Genomic DNA, 21806 nt, shown 5'->3' with positions numbered 1-21806 from the left:
TACATCTGAGGGGTGTGTCATACATGTGATAGGCGTGTACTGCTACATCTGAGGGGTGTGTCATACATGTTATAGGCGTGTACTGCTACATCTGTGGGGCGTGTCATACATGTGATAGGTGTGTACTGCTACATCTGAGGGGCGTGTCATACATGTGATAGGTATGTACTGCTACATCTGAGGGGCGTGTCATACATCTGAGGGGCATGTACTGCTACATCTGAGGGGCGTGTGCTGCTACATCTGAGGGGCGTGTCATACATCTGAGGGGCGTGTGCTGTTACATCTGAGGGGCGTGTATTGCTACATCTGAGGGGCGTGTGCTGCTACATCTGAGGGGCGTGTGCTGCTACATCTGACGGGCGTGTGCTGCTACATCTGAGGGGCGTGTACTGCTACATCTGAGAGGCGTGTCATACATCTGATAGGCGTATACTGCTACATCTGAGAGGCGTGTCATACATCTGAGGGGCGTGTGCTGCTACATCTGAGGGGCGTGTGCTGCTACATCTGAGGGGCGTGTACTGCTACATCTGAGGGGCGTGTACTGCTACATCTGAGAGGCGTGTCATACATCTGATAGGCGTATACTGCTACATCTGAGAGGCGTGTCATACATCTGATAGGCATGTACTGCTACATCAGAGGGGCGTGTCATACATCTGAGGGGCGTGTGCTGCTACATCTGAGAGGCGTGTGCTGCTACATCTGAGAGGCGTGTGCTGCTACATCTGAGAGGCGTGTCATACATCTGAGGGGCGTGTGCTGCTACATCTGAGGGGCGTGTGCTGCTACATCTGAGGGGCGTGTACTGCTACATCTGAGAGGCGTGTCATACATCTGATAGGCGTATACTGCTACATCTGAGAGGCGTGTCATACATCTGAGGGGCGTGTGCTGCTACATCTGAGGGGCGTGTACTGCTACATCTGAGAGGCGTGTCATACATCTGATAGGCGTATACTGCTACATCTGAGAGGCGTGTCATACATCTGATAGGCATGTACTGCTACATCTGAGGGGTGTGTCATACATCTGAGGGGCGTGTGCTGTTACATCTGAGGGGCGTGTACTGCTACATCTGAGGGGCGTGTGCTGCTACATCTGAGGGGCGTGTGCTGCTACATCTGAGGGGCGTGTGCTGCTACATCTGAGGGGCGTGTACTGCTACATCTGAGAGGCGTGTCATACATCTGAGGGGCGTATACTGCTACATCTGAGAGGCGTGTCATACATCTGAGGGGCGTGTACTGCTACATCAGAGGAGCGTGTCATAAAATTGATTTACATCCAAATGTAAATGAGCCCCAAAGCAGTTAGTAAGATCTATTTGTTGAGGAAAACACACTGATACTTATCAGAAACTACATGTAGCCATAGGGATCATTGGGGCAGATGTATGAAGCTGTGGTAAGTGATAAAGTGCAGAGTGATAAACGACCAACCAATCCGCTCCCACCTGTCATTTTTCAAACACAGCCTGTAACATGACAGTTGTGAGCTGATTGGTTGGACATTTATCACTCTGCACTTTATCACTTTCCAGAGCTTCATACATCGGCCCCATTGTGCCTTATACCTAATGCAGGGAAATGATACTAATACATGTAGCCATAGGGATCATTGTGCCTTATACCTAATGCAGGGAAATGATACTAATACATGTAGCCATAGGGATCATTGTGCCCAGTAGCGGCTCCAGGAACGGGCAAGCAGGTCCGTCGCCCGGATAGCTACTGTTTCCGGAGGGCGCAGGAAACGCCCACCTCCCTCCCAGCGGTATAGGACATATTTAAGCTCACGGGGAGGGAGCGGAGGAGGGAAGGGGCGGCAACACAGGACGGCGCTTGGCGCAGCACAGCCTAGCGCCGGCGCTGATTGTGCCTTATACCCAATGCAGGGAAATGATACTAATTATCCCATGTGAATTTATACATCTGGGTTTTTTTTCTATAGAACAGCTTCATAATGGGGTAAGGTGCAATTAGGGAGATTATTAGACTCTTCAGGGAGACAGGGAGATTGCTGCTATGTCAGGGAGTCTCACTGACAATGAGGGAGAGTTGCTAAGTATGATCTAAGGGGGCCCTGCTGTTGTATCTAAGGGCAGGAAAGGTCTCTGCAGATGGTGCAGAATTTAGCATGTCCTCATAGTGGGGCTAATTCTGAATCGTGCGTAAAATGGCGGCAGCTGCTCGCAGCTCTGATTCACTACCTTATGCTAATGCGAGTATCTGTTCAGCTAATGCAGGGGTGCGTGCGCATGCAAGCAGAAACCAGTGCCACCCAGTGATATCACAAAGACCGCCACCATCATTATTACTGGCACTGCCCAATTCCGCTCAATGATTGACACGCCCACCACACGACCACCACACTCTCATGTTCCGCCCACCACTCTCATGACACGCCCACCACACTCATGACACGCCCACCACACTAATAGGACACGCCCACCACACGCTCGACACGCCCACCACACTCTCAGGACACGACCACCACACTCTCAGGACACGACCACCACACTCTCAGGACACGACCACCACACTCTCAGGACGAACACCACACTCTCAGGACGAACACCACACTCTCAGGACGAACACCACACTCATGACACGCCCACCACACTCATAGGACACGCCCACCACACTCATAGGACACGCCCACCACACTCTCAGGACGAACACCACACTCATGACCCGCCCACCACACTCATAGGACACGCCCACCACACTCTCAGGACACGCCCACCACACTCTCAGGACACGACCACCACACTCTCAGGACACGCCCACCACACTCATAGGACACGCCCACCACACTCATGGGACACGCCCACCACACTCATGGGACACGCCCACCACACTCATAGGACACGCCCACCACACTCATAGGACACGCCCACCACACTCATAGGACACGCCCACCACACTCATAGGACACGCCCACCACACACTCAAGACACGCCCACCACACTCTCAAGACACGCCCACCACACTCTCAGGACGAACACCACACTCTCAGGACGAACACCACACTCTCAGGACGAACACCACACTCATAGGACACGCCCACCACACTCTGTCACGCCCACCACACTCAAGACACGCCCACCACACTCTCAGGACGAACACCACACTCATGACCCGCCCACCACACTCATAGGACACGCCCACCACACTCATAGGACACGCCCACCACACTCATAGGACACGCCCACCACACTCATAGGACACGCCCACCACTCTCATGTCACGCCCACCACTCTCAAGACACGCCCACCACACTCTCAAGACACGCCCACCACACTCTCAAGACACGCCCACCACACTCTCAAGACACGCCCACCACACTCTCAAGACACGCCCACCACACTCTCAGGACGAACACCACACTCTCAGGACGAACACCACACTCTCAGGACGAACACCACACTCATAGGACACGCCCACCACACTCTGTCACGCCCACCACACTCAAGACACGCCCACCACACTCTCAGGACGAACACCACACTCTCAGGACCCGCCCACCACACTCATAGGACACGCCCACCACACTCATAGGACACGCCCACCACACTCATAGGACACGCCCACCACACTCATAGGACACGCCCACCACTCTCATGTCACGCCCACCACTCTCAAGACACGCCCACCACACTCTCAAGACACGCCCACCACACTCTCAAGACACGCCCACCACACTCTCAAGACACGCCCACCACACTCTCAAGACACGCCCACCACACTCTCAGGACGAACACCACACTCTCAGGACGAACACCACACTCTCAGGACGAACACCACACTCTCAGGACGAACACCACACTCATGATACGCCCACCACACTCATAGGACACGCCCACCACACTCTGTCACGCCCACCACACTCTGTCACGCCCACCACACTCAAGACACGCCCACCACACTCTCAGGACGAACACCACACTCATGACCCGCCCACCACACTCATAGGACACGCCCACCACACTCATAGGACACGCCCACCACACTCTCAGGACACGACTACCACACTCTCAGGACACGAACACCACACTCTCAGGACACGCCCACCACACTCTCAGGACACGCCCACCACACTCTCAGGACACGACTACCACACTCTCAGGACACGAACACCACACTCTCAGGACACGAACACCACACTCATAGGACACGAACACCACACTCATAGGACACGCCCACCACACTCATAGGACACGCCCACCACACTCATAGGACACGCCCACCACACTCATAGGACACGCCCACCACACTCATAGGACACGCCCACCACACTCATAGGACACGCCCACCACACTCATAGGACACGCCCACCACACTCATAGGACACGCCCACCACACTCATAGGACACGCCCACCACACTCATAGGACACGCCCACCACACTCAGGACGAACACCACACTCATGACCCGCCCACCACACTCATGACCCGCCCACCACACTCATGACCCGCCCACCACACTCATGACCCGCCCACCACACTCATGACCCGCCCACCACACTCATGACACGCCCACCACACTCATGACACGCCCACCACACTCATAGGACATGCCCACTACACTCTCAGGACATGCCCACTACACTCTCAGGACACCCCCACTACACTCTCATGTCACGCCCACCACACTCATGTCCCGCCCACCACACTCATGTCCCGCCCACCACACTCATGTCCCGCCCACCACACTCATGTCCCGCCCACCACACTCATGTCCCGCCCACCACACTCATGTCCCGCCCACGAGATGGAACAGTTCTGTGCGATCGCATGGTGCATTTACTCTTGTTGCCCAGAAACGACCATTTCACGGAAAGCGTGGTCCGTCGACGGTTGGATCAATCCAAACACATTAATGATCTCCGTTTTGTGGCATATGCCTGCTTTGGCACATGTGAAGTCGCCGACTTCTTCTTTTGGAGCCTGCGCACTGCGCAGTATGCTGAAATCCCTTCGCATTTTCCCTTGCGTACGACTCAGAACCATGGCCCTTACTGGGAAAGTAGGGAGAGACTATATTTCCGGGGATATTTCCCAGCACCGGGAGAGGTGCGTATAACTGCGAGTGCGCAAAGTGGACAATTAGACACAAGTAATGAAGCTCTGACCTTTTGCACTCTCTTATTAATGTTCTAAACATCAGACTCTTGATGGGCTTCAGGTTTGTGTTGAAGGTCGGCTTTGTGCTTGTTCAGTTGGGGGATCAGACCCTGACCTAATTTAGCTGCCATTTGGAAGGGATCATGAATAAACACCACACACACACACACACGGTATAATAGGTAAACCCTCTTGAATATTTATTACAGTTTTCACACCACCGCCTGCCAGCCAAACACCCCCCACCCACCCCCAGCGCCGTACCAGACAGACATCGGGGGAGGATGCCGGGTTCTAAGGACTCTCAGAGAAATATGCTCCACAAATACATTAATAAGAGCGGAGGTTTGAAGCTGACGCCTTATTTGATCATAAATCTTTTTGCCGATTTAAAAGAATCCCTAAAAATGGAGCCTGTGATTTCTATCTCGTTACGGCTCATTCCGTTACCATGGCGAATCCCGTCTACAGTATCCTGGCTGTTTGAAGGCCCCGTTATCTTCGGGAAAGCGGCTGTGATCAGGCGACAGAAGAACTTGTGTAAAGGCGAGCCAGTCGTTGCCTAATGTGATATTGCTGCTCCCAAATAATCTGGGACCATTGATGTGGCCACCATCTGTTATATTTCTATGGGGAGATGTATCAGGACCAAGGGGGCAAGCGTAGGTGTTTATATTTATATATATATATATATATATATATATATATATATACACACACATACATACCAGATTCTGGCTATTACTTTACAGAATGTGCTAGATAAATGGTTAACTCCAAGCTGATTGGTTGCTATGGGCGACTTCTCCATCTTGCATCTATGAAATGACTGCCACCATTGGCACAGCAGGGGCGCGGCCGCTGTGAGGCTTAGACAAGGGGAGGAGGCCCAGGAAAAAAAACAGAATGGAAGCCTCGGGAGGATGGGCATTGCCTGGCAGTCCCCGAAATTTTGCAACAGAACTAGGGTTGGCCATCGCAAGGGAATGTAGTCAGCAATACCAGTCACAATACCGACAGCAGCATTCTGACATTTGCGTAGGTAGGTATTAGGGTCAGGGGGAGACTTAGGGTTAGGCACTAGGTGGGGGGATTTGGGTTAAGCTGCGGGAGGGGAGGGTTAGGCACTAGGGGGAGGGTTAGGGTTAGGCTGCAGGATGGGAGGGTTAGGCACTAGGGGGAGGGATAGGCTGTAGGATGGGAGTGTTAGGCACTAGGGGGAGGGATAGGCTGCAGGATGGGAGTGTTAGGCACTAGGGGGAGGGTTAGGCTGCAGGATGGAAGGGTTAGGCACTAGGGGGAGGGATAGGCTGCAGGATGGGAGTGTTAGGCACTAGGGGGAGGGATAGGCTGCAGGATGGGAGTGTTAGGCACTAGGGGGAGGGATAGGCTGCAGGATGGGAGTGTTAGGCACTAGGGGGAGGGTTAGGCTGCAGGATGGCAGGGTTAGGCACTAGGGGGAGGGATAGGCTGCAAGAAGGGAGTGTTAGGCACTAGGGGAAGGGTTAGGCTGCAGGATGAGAGTGTTAGGCACTAGGGGGAGGGTTAGGCTGCAGGATGGGAGTGTTAGGCACTAGGGGGAGGGTTAGGCTGCAGGATGGGAGGGTTAGGCACTAGGGGGAGGGATAGGCTGCAGGATGGGAGTGTTAGGCACTAGGGGGAGGGATAGGCTGCAGGATGGGAGTGTTAGGCACTAGGGGGAGGGATAGGCTGCAGGATGGGAGTGTTAGGCACTAGGGGGAGGGTTAGGTTGCAGGATGGGAGTGTTAGGCACTAGGGGGAGGGTTAGGCTGCAGGATGGCAGGGTTAGGCACTAGGGGGAGGGATAGGCTGCAAGAAGGGAGTGTTAGGCAATAGGGGAAGGGTTAGGCTGCAGGATGAGAGTGTTAGGCACTAGGGGGAGGGTTAGGCTGCAGGATGGGAGGGTTAGGCACTAGGGGGAGGGATAGGCTGCAGGATGGGAGTGTTAGGCACTAGGGGGAGGGTTAGGCTGCAGGATGGGAGTGTTAGGCACTAGGGGGAGGGTTAGGCTGCAGGATGGGAGTGTTAGGCACTAGGGGGAGGGTTAGACTGCAGGATGGGAGGGTTAGGCTGCAGCATGGGAGTGTTAGGCACTAGGGGGAGGGTTAGGCTGCAGGATGGGAGGGTTAGGCACTAGGGGGAGGGTTAGGCTGCAGGATGGGAGGGTTAGGCACTAGGGGGAGGGTTAGGCTGCAGGATGGGAGTGTTAGGCACTAGGGGGAGGGTTAGGCTGCAGGATGGGAGGGTTAGGCACTAGGGGGAGGGTTAGGCTGCAGGATGGGAGTGTTAGGCACTAGGGGGAGGGTTAGGCTGCAGGATGGGAGGGTTAGGCTGCAGGATGGGAGGGTTAGGCACTAGGGGGAGGGTTAGGCTGCAGGATGGGAGTGTTAGGCACTAGGGGGAGGGTTAGGCTGCAGGATGGGAGTGTCAGGCACTAGGGGGAGGGTTAGGCTGCAGGATGGGAGTGTTAGGCACTAGGGGGAGGGTTAGGCTGCAGGATGGGAGTGTTAGGCACTAGGGGGAGGGTTAGGCTGCAGGATGGGAGGGTTAGGCTGCAGGATGGGAGTATTAGGCACTAGGGGGAGGGTTAGGCTGCAGGATGGGAGTGTTAGGCACTAGGGGGAGGGTTAGGCTGCAGGAGGGGTGGGTTAGGGAAAGGGTTATAATACTTACAGAAATCTGTTGGGATTCTGACTATCAGTATGCTGACCGTCGGCATCCTGACCATAGTGGCTTTGTTGCCGCCAGTGCAAAGTGCTGACAGAATATTGATGGCAGTGCTATTTTCAAATGGCGCCCACTAAGGGGCGTATTTATAATGGGTGCTGGGTGTGCAGTGCATCGCACACCCTGCACCCATACTTTTTTATACTTACCTCTCCGAAGTCCCACGTCGGCTGGAGTAGCGCTACACAAAACGCCTGGAAAATGGCCGCCGCGGCTATTTTCCCAGCGTTTTGCACATGCGCAGCAGGGAAACCACCCAGACTAGTGCCAGGAGTCAGTGCGCTGGCTGACACCTGGGAGAGAGGAGGGGGCCCTGGATGAGGAATGCACACGGACCCTCCCCTCTCTAAATACGCCCCTGCGCCCGCCGCCTATAGGAACCTATGACAGCGCTGAAATACTGGCTTTCTTAGTGTCAAAATCAGCCCCTGTATATCTGGATGATAATTGTCCACTCGTTTATTCCGGCACTGCGGAACATCTGACATCTATACATTTCCCTGAGATACAGATCTATAGCTTTACCCCCAATTCATTGCAACTTGCCTACAGCTATTACTAACATTGCTATAATCCATCTGCATATTAAGTAAATACATTTATATTTTAATGCAAGGGGGGTTATATGCTTCTATAGGTTCCTATGTTCACTAATAAATTGACATAACCCTTATAAGTCTTTCTGCCGACTGATTCTCACATGTGTTAGAATGGGAAAGCGTTACTGCACTTTCTCCAATATGGCTCCTCCAGGGATGATGTTTCATTCCCTTACCAAGATGGCTGCCGGAATTACTACTGCTCATGCATGGCGCCATCTTGACTGGAAGTGTGTGTAGACTGACCTGCTGCTTTTACCCGTGTTACTGCTGTTCCAGCACCCTGCACCGGTGATGTCAGGACCATACAGTCATGCCACTATATACAACAATAGGGCCCTTAGATATGACAGTATGGCCTTTAGATAGGACAGTGGGTCCCTTAGATACCACACTAGGGCACTAGCACTTGGATATGATAGTAGAGCACTTTGTATTATTTATACAGCGCACATATATTCCGCAGCGCTGTACAAAGCATATTTGGCCACATCAGTCCCTGCCCCAGTGGAGCTTACAATCTATATTCCCTACCATATGCTCACACATATGAGTGGGGAATATAGATTGTAGGAGTGTGAGAGGAAACCGGAGCACCCGGAGTAAAACCCACACAAGAACAGGGAGAGTATATAAACTCCACACAGTTAGGGCCGTTGTGGGAATCGAACCCACAACCTCAGTGCTGTGAGGTAGTAATGCTAACCACTACATCATCTGTGCTGCCAAAGATATGACAGAGTGCTTAGATATGACAGTAGAGCGCTTAGATATAAGAGTATGTGCCTTTGATATGACAGAGCGCTTAGATATGAGAGTATGTGCCTTTGATATGACAGTAGAGCACTTAGATATGAGAGTATGTGCCTTTGATATGACAGTAGAGCACTTAGATATGAGAGTATGTGCCTTTGATATGACAGTAGAGCACTTAGATATGAGAGTATGTGCCTTTGATATGACAGTAGAGCGCTTAGATATGAGAGTATGTGCCTTTGATATGACAGTAGAGCACTTAGATATGAGAGTATGTGCCTTTGATATGACAGTAGAGCACTTAGATATGAGAGTATGTGCCTTTGATATGACAGTAGAGCACTTAGATATGAGAGTATGTGCCTTTGATATGACAGTAGAGCACTTAGATATGAGAGTATGTGCCTTTGATATGACAGTAGAGCGCTTAGATATGAGAGTATGTGCCTTTGATATGACAGTAGAGCACTTAGATATGAGAGTATGTGCCTTTGATATGACAGTAGAGCACTTAGATATGAGAGTATGTGCCTTAGATATGACAGTAGAGCGCTTAGATATAAGAGTATGTGCCTTTGATATGACAGTAGAGCGCTTAGATATGAGAGTATGTGCCTTTGATATGACAGTAGAGCACTTAGATATGAGAGTATGTGCCTTTGATATGACAGTAGAGCGCTTAGATATGAGAGTATGTGCCTTTGATATGACAGTAGAGCACTTAGATATGAGAGTATGTGCCTTAGATATGACAGTAGAGCACTTAGATATGAGAGTATGTGCCTTTGATATGACAGTAGAGCGCTTAGATATGAGAGTATGTGCCTTTGATATGACAGTAGAGCACTTAGATATGAGAGTATGTGCCTTTGATATGACAGTAGAGCGCTTAGATATGAGAGTATGTGCCTTTGATATGACAGTAGAGCGCTTAGATATGAGAGTATGTGCCTTTGATATGACAGTAGAGCACTTAGATATGAGAGTATGTGCCTTTGATATGACAGTAGAGCACTTAGATATGAGAGTATGTGCCTTTGATATGACAGTAGAGCACTTAGATATGAGAGTATGTGCCTTTGATATGACAGTAGAGCACTTAGATATGAGAGTATGTGCCTTTGATATGACAGTAGAGCGCTTAGATATGAGAGTATGTGCCTTTGATATGACAGTAGAGCACTTAGATATGAGAGTATGTGCCTTTGATATGACAGTAGAGCACTTAGATATGAGAGTATGTGCCTTAGATATGACAGTAGAGCGCTTAGATATAAGAGTATGTGCCTTTGATATGACAGTAGAGCGCTTAGATATGAGAGTATGTGCCTTTGATATGACAGTAGAGCACTTAGATATGAGAGTATGTGCCTTTGATATGACAGTAGAGCGCTTAGATATGAGAGTATGTGCCTTTGATATGACAGTAGAGCACTTAGATATGAGAGTATGTGCCTTAGATATGACAGTAGAGCACTTAGATATGAGAGTATGTGCCTTTGATATGACAGTAGAGCGCTTAGATATGAGAGTATGTGCCTTTGATATGACAGTAGAGCGCTTAGATATGAGAGTATGTGCCTTTGATATGACAGTAGAGCACTTAGATATGAGAGTATGTGCCTTTGATATGACAGTAGAGCACTTAGATATGAGAGTATGTGCCTTTGATATGACAGTAGAGCGCTTAGATATGAGAGTATGTGCCTTTGATATGACAGTAGAGCGCTTAGATATGAGAGTATGTGCCTTTGATATGACAGTAGAGCACTTAGATATGAGAGTATGTGCCTTTGATATGACAGTAGAGCACTTAGATATGAGAGTATGTGCCTTTGATATGACAGTAGAGCACTTAGATATGAGAGTATGTGCCTTTGATATGACAGTAGAGCGCTTAGATATGAGAGTATGTGCCTTTGATATGACAGTAGAGCGCTTAGATATGAGAGTATGTGCCTTTGATATGACAGTAGAGCGCTTAGATATGAGAGTATGTGCCTTTGATATGACAGTAGAGCGCTTAGATATGAGAGTATGTGCCTTTGATATGACAGTAGAGCGCTTAGATATGAGAGTATGTGCCTTTGATATGACAGTAGAGCACTTAGATATGAGAGTATGTGCCTTTGATATGACAGTAGAGCGCTTAGATATGAGAGTATGTGCCTTTGATATGACAGTAGAGCACTTAGATATGAGAGTATGTGCCTTAGATATGACAGTAGAGCACTTAGATATGAGAGTATGTGCCTTTGATATGACAGTAGAGCGCTTAGATATGAGAGTATGTGCCTTTGATATGACAGTAGAGCGCTTAGATATGAGAGTATGTGCCTTTGATATGACAGTAGAGCACTTAGATATGAGAGTATGTGCCTTTGATATGACAGTAGAGCACTTAGATATGAGAGTATGTGCCTTTGATATGACAGTAGAGCGCTTAGATATGAGAGTATGTGCCTTTGATATGACAGTAGAGCACTTAGATATGAGAGTATGTGCCTTTGATATGACAGTAGAGCACTTAGATATGAGAGTATGTGCCTTTGATATGACAGTAGAGCACTTAGATATGAGAGTATGTGCCTTTGATATGACAGTAGAGCACTTAGATATGAGAGTATGTGCCTTTGATATGACAGTAGAGCGCTTAGATATGAGAGTATGTGCCTTTGATATGACAGTAGAGCACTTAGATATGAGAGTATGTGCCTTTGATATGACAGTAGAGCACTTAGATATGAGAGTATGTGCCTTAGATATGACAGTAGAGCGCTTAGATATAAGAGTATGTGCCTTTGATATGACAGTAGAGCGCTTAGATATGAGAGTATGTGCCTTTGATATGACAGTAGAGCACTTAGATATGAGAGTATGTGCCTTTGATATGACAGTAGAGCGCTTAGATATGAGAGTATGTGCCTTTGATATGACAGTAGAGCACTTAGATATGAGAGTATGTGCCTTAGATATGACAGTAGAGCACTTAGATATGAGAGTATGTGCCTTTGATATGACAGTAGAGCGCTTAGATATGAGAGTATGTGCCTTTGATATGACAGTAGAGCGCTTAGATATGAGAGTATGTGCCTTTGATATGACAGTAGAGCACTTAGATATGAGAGTATGTGCCTTTGATATGACAGTAGAGCACTTAGATATGAGAGTATGTGCCTTTGATATGACAGTAGAGCGCTTAGATATGAGAGTATGTGCCTTTGATATGACAGTAGAGCGCTTAGATATGAGAGTATGTGCCTTTGATATGACAGTAGAGCACTTAGATATGAGAGTATGTGCCTTTGATATGACAGTAGAGCACTTAGATATGAGAGTATGTGCCTTTGATATGACAGTAGAGCACTTAGATATGAGAGTATGTGCCTTTGATATGACAGTAGAGCGCTTAGATATGAGAGTATGTGCCTTTGATATGACAGTAGAGCGCTTAGATATGAGAGTATGTGCCTTTGATATGACAGTAGAGCGCTTAGATATGAGAGTATGTGCCTTTGATATGACAGTAGAGCGCTTAGATATGAGAGTATGTGCCTTTGATATGACAGTAAAGCGCTTAGATATGAGAGTATGTGCCTTTGATATGACAGTAGAGCGCTTAGATATGAGAGTATGTGCCTTTGATATGACAGTAGAGCGCTTAGATATGAGAGTATGTGCCTTTGATATGACAGTAGAGCGCTTAGATATGAGAGTATGTGCCTTTGATATGACAGTAGAGCGCTTAGATATGAGAGTATGTGCCTTTGATATGACAGTAGAGCGCTTAGATATGAGAGTATGTGCCTTTGATATGACAGTAGAGCGCTTAGATATGAGAGTATGTGCCTTTGATATGACAGTAGAGCGCTTAGATATGAGAGTATGTGCCTTTGATATGACAGTAGAGCGCTTAGATATGAGAGTATGTGCCTTTGATATGACAGAAGAGCGCTTAGATATGAGAGTATGTGCCTTTGATATGACAGTAGAGCGCTTAGATATGAGAGTATGTGCCTTTGATATGACAGAAGAGCGCTTAGATATGAGAGTATGTGCCTTTGATATGACAGAAGAGTGCTTAGATATGAGAGTATGTGCCTTTGATATGACAAAAGAGTGCTTAGATATGAGAGTATGTGCCTTTGATATGACAGAAGAGCGCTTAGATATGAGAGTATGTGCCTTTGATATGACAGTAGAGCGCTTAGATATGAGAGTATGTGCCTTTGATATGACAGTAGAGCGCTTAGATATGAGAGTATGTGCCTTTGATATGACAGAAGAGTGCTTAGATATGAGAGTATGTGCCTTTGATATGACAGTAGAGTGCTTAGATATGAGAGTATGTGCCTTTGATATGACAGAAGAGTGCTTAGATATGACAGTAGAGCCTTAGATATGACAGTAGGGACCTTAGATAAAACATGTACGCCATTAGATATGACAGTAGAGCCCTTAGATACAACAGTAGAGCTCTTAGATATAACAGTAAGGCTCTTAGATATGACAGTAGGGCCCTTAGATATAGCAGTATGTCCCTTTTAAATGACAGTAGAGCCACTAGATATGACAGTGGAGCACTTGGATGGCTATGACTTATTTACAGAGTGCCAGGGCTCTAGTATGGCCCTTACATCACTGTATGGCCCTGATATCACTGTACAGATTTTATATCATTATACAACCCTGACTTCACTGCATGACTCTAGTCTGACATCACTGTATGATGCTGACATCACTGAATGACCCTCACATTATTGTATGACCCCGACATCACTGTATGGGCCTGACACCACTGTATAACTTTGACATCACTGTACAACGCTGACATCACTGTATGACCCTGACATCACTGTATCAGCCTGACATCACTGTATGGGCCTGACATCACTGTATGGGCCTGACATCACTGTATGGGCCTGACATCACTGTATAACTCTGACATCACTGTATAACTCTGACATCACTGTATGGGCTTGACATCACTGTATAACTCTGACATCACTGTATAACTCTGACATCACTGTATGGGCCTGACATCACTGTATAACTCTGACATCATTGTAAGGCACTGACATCACTGTATAACTCTAACATCACTGTAAGGCACTGACATCACTGTATAACTCTAATATCACTGTAAGGCACTGACATCACTGTATAACTCTGACATCACTGTACGACCCTGACATCACTGTATGGGCCAGACATCACTGTATAACTCTACCATCACTGTAAGGCACTGACATCACTGTATGAGCCTGACATCACTGTAAGGAAATGACATCACTGTATAACTCTGACATCACTGTAAGGCACTGACATCACTGTATAACTCTGACATCATTATATGATGCTGACATCACTGTAAGGCACTGACATCACTGTATAACTCTGACATCATTATATGATGCTGACATCACTGTAAGGCACTGACATCACTGTATAACTCTGACATCACTATAAGGCACTGACATCACTGTATAACTCTGACATCACTGTAAGGCACTGACATCACTGTATAACTCTGACATCACTGTAAGGCACTGACATCACTGTATAACTCTGACATCACTGTAAGGCACTGACATCACTGTATGGGCCAGACATCACTGTATAACTCTGACATCACTGTAAGGCACTGACATCACTGTATAACTCTGACATCACTGTAAGGCACTGACATCACTGTATAACTCTGACATCACTGTACGACCCTGACATCGCTGTATGGGCCAGACATCACTGTATAACTCTACCATCACTGTATAACTCTGACATCACTGTAAGGCACTGACATCACTGTAAGGAAATGACATCACTGTATAACTCTGACATCACTGTATAACTCTGACATCACTATAAGGCACTGACATCACTGTATGACGCTGACATCACTGTATAACTCTGACATCACTGTATGACGCTGACATCACTGTATAACTCTGACATCACTGTAAGGCACTGACATTAATGTATAACGCTGACATCACTGTAAGGCACTGACATCACTGTCCTACAACTTTCACAGTTCCCAAATTGCTTATCCCTGTGACAAACAGCAGCCCTGAAAATGGGGGCGCACACTGCCTTACTGACATGCTTACATGGATGTACATTATAACCCGTAATAGAGCAGGAACCCATGTAACTGCACAATTCACATACAGACACATTCTGTAAACATTCCCAGCATTTCACCAAGTTCTTTACTGATCCCTATTTTAGTATTTTATGGGATAAGAGAAATTAGATATTTCTCTATAGATTTCTGTAGATCCCCCTCCTGAGTCTCTGTGAGAGCTTCTGTGTCCCCGCAGGCTGCCCGTTACTGTCGCGTCTGACAGACTTTACAAGGAGCAGAAGTGCCCAGTTCCTTTGCTTTGACCGGCAGCATCTGAGTGGCAGCCGTCATGGCACATCTGTAGGGAGCGTGACAGGAATTAATTCTCCTCCAGTATTCCTTTCATTATCAGAGACAGAGACAAACAGTACTGGGATAGCCCAGTATGCCACCGTCCACCATTATACTGACTACCCTACACACCCAGCACCATGCCCAGTATGCCACCGTCCACCATTATACTGACTACCCTACACACCCAGTACCATGCCCAGTATGCCACTGTCCACCATTATACTGACTACCCTACACACCCAGTACCATGCCCAGTATGCCACCGTCCACCATTATACTGACTACCCTACACACCCAGTACCATGCCCAGTATGCCACTGTCCACCATTATACTGACAACACTACACACCCAGTATCATGCCCAGTATGCCACTGTCCATCATTATACTGACTACTCTACACACCCAGTACCATGCCCAGTATGCCACCGTCCACCATTATACTGACTACCCTACACACCCAGCACCATGCCCAGTATGCCACCGTCCACCATTATACTGACTACCCTACACACCCAGTACCATGCCCAGTATGCCACTGTCCACCATTATACTGACAACACTACACACCCAGTATCATGCCCAGTATGCCACTGTCCATCATTATACTGACTACTCTACACACCCAGTACCATGCCCAGTATGCCACCGTCCACCATTATACTGACTACCCTACACACCCAGTACCATGCCCAGTATGCCACTGTCCACCATTATACTGACTACTCTACATACCCAGTATCATGCCCAGTATGCCACTGTCCACCATTATACTGACTACCCTACACGCCCAGTACCATGCCCAGTATGCCACCATCCACCACTATACTGACTACCCTACACACCCAGTACCATGCCCAGTATGACACCGTCCACCACTAAACTGACTACCCTACACACCCAGTACCATGCCCAGTATGCCACCATCCTCCACTATACTGACTACCATACACACCTAGTACTATGCCCAGTATGCCACCATCCACCACTATACTGACTACCCTACACACCTAGTACTATTCCAAATTATGCCACCATCCACCACTATACTGACTACCATACACACCCAGTACTATGCCCTGTAAGCCACCATTATCAGCAGGAGAGTGATAGTGGACTGACTACCCTACACACCCAGTACTATGCCCAGTATGCCACCATCCACCACATTCGTTCCTCATCAAATCAAGAATGACCAACATAGATAATTTGTTATGCACTCATCCTGTAACCTTCCTACTCCTTGGCCCACTTAGCACAGCTCATTAGTTACCACATAAATTCCTGTTCCCCAGTCCTCCCAGTGTTACATCACTCTGTGTCTGAGCTGGCATTAGGAGTAGCGTATCTATAAAGGCTGCAGTGTACACGGGCGCCAGATCAGACTTCAGGGTCCCCAGAACAGTCCTTATGGCGTTCCTGTACCGGCTCTCCTCTTATTCAATCTCCAGGTGACGCTATCTTCTGCGTGATATATTTGGAAAGATGGCGCTGAAGGTTGGGAGTGGGGGTGCTGTACACGTGCCCCTCAGGCGTTAATATGCCTCTTGGTATTTGTCTTACTAAAAGCCTTCAAAAGCAATATATTTATTATTTAATTATTTAATTCTCCTGATTACTGTTGATTTTTAATTGACGTTTATATGATTTGCCGTATTGCTTGATCTTATGAACTTACTATCGCTTTGTTAGAAAATACTGCCTGCTGTAAAGTGCCTGTGAATGTTATACCAGAGGACAGACAAGGTATTTCCAGGGGGTATTTTACAAAGAGTACGATATAAAGTCACATTCCATTTCCTTTCATGTAAATCAGTAACTCCCTAAGACAAGTACAGCTTATACACACGTCACCTCCCCAGTTGGGATTGCACCTCGGGTGACAGAATGTATTGCACTTACAGTACAGTATAAAGTCACATTCCATTTCCTTTCATGTAAATCAGTAACTCCCTAAGACAAGTACAGCTTATACACACGTCACCTCCCCAGCTGGGATTGCACCTCGGGTGACAGAAAGTATTGCACCTACAGTACAGTATAAAGTCACATTCCATTTCCTTTCATGTAAATCAGTGACTCCCTAAGACAGGTACAGTTTATACACACGTCACCTCCCCAGCTGGGATTGCACCTCGGGAGACAGAATGTATTGCACTTACAGTACAGTATAAAGTCACATTCCATTTCCTTTCATGTAAATCAGTCACTCCCTAAGACAGGTACAACTTATACACACGTCACCTCCCCAGCTGGGATTGCACCAGGGTAGATAGAATGTATTACACTTACAGTACAGTATAAAGTCACATTCCATTTCCTTTTATGTAAATCAGTGACTCCCTAAGACAGGTACAACTTATACACACGTCACCTCCCCAGCTGGGATTGCACCAGGGTAGATAGAATGTATTACACTTACAGTACAGTATAAAGTCACATTCCATTTCCTTTCATGTAAATCAGTCACTCCCTAAGACAGGTACAACTTATACACACGTCACCTCCCCAGCTGGGATTGCACCAGGGTAGATAGAATGTATTACACTTACAGTACAGTATAAAGTCACATTCCATTTCCTTTTATGTAAATCAGTGACTCCCTAAGACATGTACAGCTTATACACACGTCACCTCCCCAGCTGGGATTGCACCTTGGGAGATAGAATGTATTGCACTTACAGTACAGTATAAAGTCACATTCCATTTCCTTTTATGTAAATCAGTGACTCCCTAAGACATGTACAGCTTATACACACGTCACCGCCCCAGCTGGGATTGCACGTCGGTAGACAGAATGTATTGCACTTACAGTACGAGGGTTGGAGAGGTAGCGGGCCGTGCTGCACACAACACCAAAGCCCACCAAGCGGTCCCCAGGAAACAAGAAGCTGGAGCTGACGGGTGAGATAAGAACCTCCGTGCTCTCTGGGAAGATCCATTCTACGGTGACGTCACTTAGGACAGGAGCCATGGACTTCTTGAGGGACTGCAACATCTGCGGAAGGGAAAATGAGGGGACACTTTGGATAATGACAGAAACAACATGGTGGCACAACGGTTAGCACCGTTGCCTCACAGCGATATGGTCTTAGGTTCACGTCTGGCTATGGTGCCTATAACCTTTGTATGTTCTTCCTGAGTTTCCGTGGGTTTCCTCCAGGTGCTCCACTTTCTATCCATTGCCCAAAAACACGTTGGTAGTCTAATAGGGTCCTCATTACAATTGTCCTTAGTGTTTGTGGTACTATGTAAGCTCCACTATGACAGGGCTGTTATGCATAAACAAGCTCTGACTGGGGCACCAGGGTGGGGGGCAGATATTGATTATCTGGGACCAGGTTTGTCTGGGGGCCCGGAAAGGGCCCGAGACACCCACAAAGGTAGAGCAAAACCCCCTCCCCTGAGACTGCAGCTGTGATGCACAATCTTCTCAGCGAATCATTCACTGAGCCACTGTGTCCACGCCCCCATGAAGGCCACGCCCTCTCTCTAGCACCGGGACCGCCAGGATGTATCTGTGGCCCTATGCTTTGATTGGACAGCAGTACACAGTATGTCGGTGCTATATAAATAAAGAACAATAATATTTGTATATTACTGTTAAAGGTGCATACACACACAACGATTTTTTGAACGATTATCGATAACAATATAATTTATCGTTCAATCGTTGAAAAAATCGTTCACTTTCTGAGTTATAACGATGAACGATTATCGTTCATGCGCGTTCACATTTGTAGTTCAGTCAGACTGACCAACTGAACGATTTTCATTAAGGGAATATGCAAAAATAGTTTGTAGTTCAAAAAAATTGTTCATTATACGTTAAAAATTCTGACAGATAATCTGACAGAAAATCGTTCAGAAAATCGTTGGTAACAAAATCGTTGTGTGTGTATGCAGCTTAAAGGTGCGTACACACGGACTGATATATCGTTACGATATGAACGATAACGATATCGTTCAACGATATATCGCTCATATCATTCATTTTTATTCGGTGAACGACCAGCGATGCGCGTTCCCGCATGAACGATAACGATATCTATGATCGTCCGTACATGCAGGCCAATCTGGACGATATCGTCAATTTTGCATGTTCAGAGATGTGGCAGGATGGGCTCACTGAAAGATATCTTTCATGTAGTTGGTGGTACAGATCGTCCAGTGTGTAGAGTTATTGTTGATTTACACAGAGCAGTAACTAGCTGCATATATTTAGTGTGATGGTGCCTTCCACACATATGGCACTGTCAGCCCGCGTTCCTCTGTACCACCGTATGCAGATCGCTGTGCACAAGTCATTCTCATGCAATAGTCAGATCTGCTGACGCAGGAAGACGTGAGGGGGGCGCTCATCACTTCCGTTACCTTAGGTTGCAGCCTTTCTCCTTCCATCAGGAATTCCGCACTCCCCTTGGACACGCTCGCCACCCCCTGTACCAGTCGGCGACACGCGTTCTGGCCAATGCCAAAACTATAGCATCTGTAAGATCAAATAAATAATATATGCAACAAAAATGTAAGAAAAAAAACAATCTCACATTGCACAGAGGCCCTGATTCGGAGCCGGACGCTCTGATAGAGCGCTCGCTCTGAATCAGGGCCGGGCTATTTTTTTTTTTTTTAACGGCCTCCTGACCGCTCGCATAGCTGTGGGTGACCTGGTAGGGTCTCGTTTCCGCAAGCCCCAGAGAGATTTCGGCTCTAACAGAGCCGAAATCTCTCCCACTGACATCACTCGTGATGTCAGTGGGGCCGCCCCCAAACGGAGGTGTTCACATGGGAACGCCTCCGTTTGGGCAGCCACTCCCCCGGCCCGCCCACCAAAGGGGGCGAGCTGTCACTCAACATCGACAGCTCGCCCCCTTTGTTGCGAGATCCGGAGCGACGGAGTGCACGTCGCTATACGGGTCTCGCGCATGCGCACTGGCCCACCATCGACCCGGTTGCGAGCGCACAGCGCTTGCGACCGGGTCTGAATCAGGCCCAGAGTTCAGCCGGCCGAAAATGCTGCATTTCCTTTGTACAATGACCAGAGTCACCACCAAATGACGTGACCAGAGATCTCCCATTGTCCTGGGTGCAGAGCTGGGACTTAGGCTAAGGGGACTGGATAGGTGGCACAAGGCTGGCAATCTGGGCTCACAACTAGTGGCTGCTGTGTATTATTAGTAGTTACTGGCTGCTGCATCTGAGCCTCTGTCAGGTCTTGGATGACAGTTTGCAAACCATTGCTCCAACCAGTGGTCGGTTGTTCCCAGTTGCCTCTATATTCAGGGACTCTGCGCAGAGAGGCCTCGCTTCCATTTACCGCGTGAAGGACGAGTGGTGACGTATCAGCTCTATCACTTTTCCGGTGTTACTGACGGCGCCGTCAGTCAGCAGGAAGAGCAGGCGTGGGTAACCCCGGCACACCGGCTGCCGAATGATCCAGTTGAGAGGCGATAGGATGTTTGTTCCACCCATGTCGGCGCGAAGTCGCTTGACGCTTTCGCAGGCAATGGCCAAACTTTCCTACGTGAGAGATGAAAGATGTACAAAGGAAACTTGTATTTCAGGCTTTAATGGTTCTCCGGACAAATCAGATATAAAAACGTGTTTTCTCTCAGACCTTCCTCGTACAGATGTGTCCTCATACATCTAGCTTCCTTGCGCATTAAACAGCCCTTCTAATTGCACCATGCCGCGGCGTGACTCATTAGCATCTTATTCAAACAGTGATGCGAATGTCTAGCACACGCAGCTTCTGCTGATTAAAATGATATGCGGCATGCCTATGTTCTGTGTGTGACTGCGGGCGTATCTGCATGCTAAACGCTACCTTATGGTGTTACAGCCGCTGACACTGTAACGTAGCGCTTCGCATGCAGATACACCCGCAGCCGTTGACACTGTAACGTAGCATTTCACATGCAGATACACCCGCAGCCGCTGTCACTGTAATGTAGGATTCACACGCAGATACACCCGCAGCGCTGACACTGCAACGTAGCGTTTCACATGCAGATACACCCGCAGCCGCTGACACTGCAACGTAGCGTTTCACATGCAGATACACCCGCAGCCGCTGACACTGTAATGTAGGATTCGCACGCAGATACACCCGCAGCCGCTGACACTGCAACGTAGCGTTTCACATGCAGATA

The 21806-nt window shown here is 48.0% G+C and overlaps 1 protein-coding gene across 2 annotated transcripts in view; it reads right to left on the bottom strand.

Annotated features, from left to right (window-relative positions):
* The window catches only part of VWA5B1 (von Willebrand factor A domain containing 5B1), a 254817-nt gene that overhangs the window by 47152 nt on the left and 185859 nt on the right, over positions 1-21806 (bottom strand). For both annotated transcript variants that reach the window (XM_088466310.1, XM_088466311.1), the window contains exons 10-12: positions 20972-21174; positions 20029-20143; positions 18467-18652 (exon numbers count right to left, since the gene is read on the bottom strand). In XM_088466310.1, coding sequence (XP_088322436.1) covers positions 18467-18652; positions 20029-20143; positions 20972-21174 — 504 coding nt within the window. The remainder of the gene's footprint in view (positions 1-18466; positions 18653-20028; positions 20144-20971; positions 21175-21806) is intronic.

The sequence above is a fragment of the Taudactylus pleione genome, unplaced genomic scaffold (assembly GCF_031769625.1).
Source record: "Taudactylus pleione unplaced genomic scaffold, aTauple2 ptg002751l, whole genome shotgun sequence".
NCBI classification, from domain to species: Eukaryota; Metazoa; Chordata; class Amphibia; order Anura; family Myobatrachidae; genus Taudactylus; species Taudactylus pleione.
The sequence above is the reverse complement of the archived record's forward strand: the minus strand, read 5'-3'. Positions and strand labels throughout refer to the sequence as shown.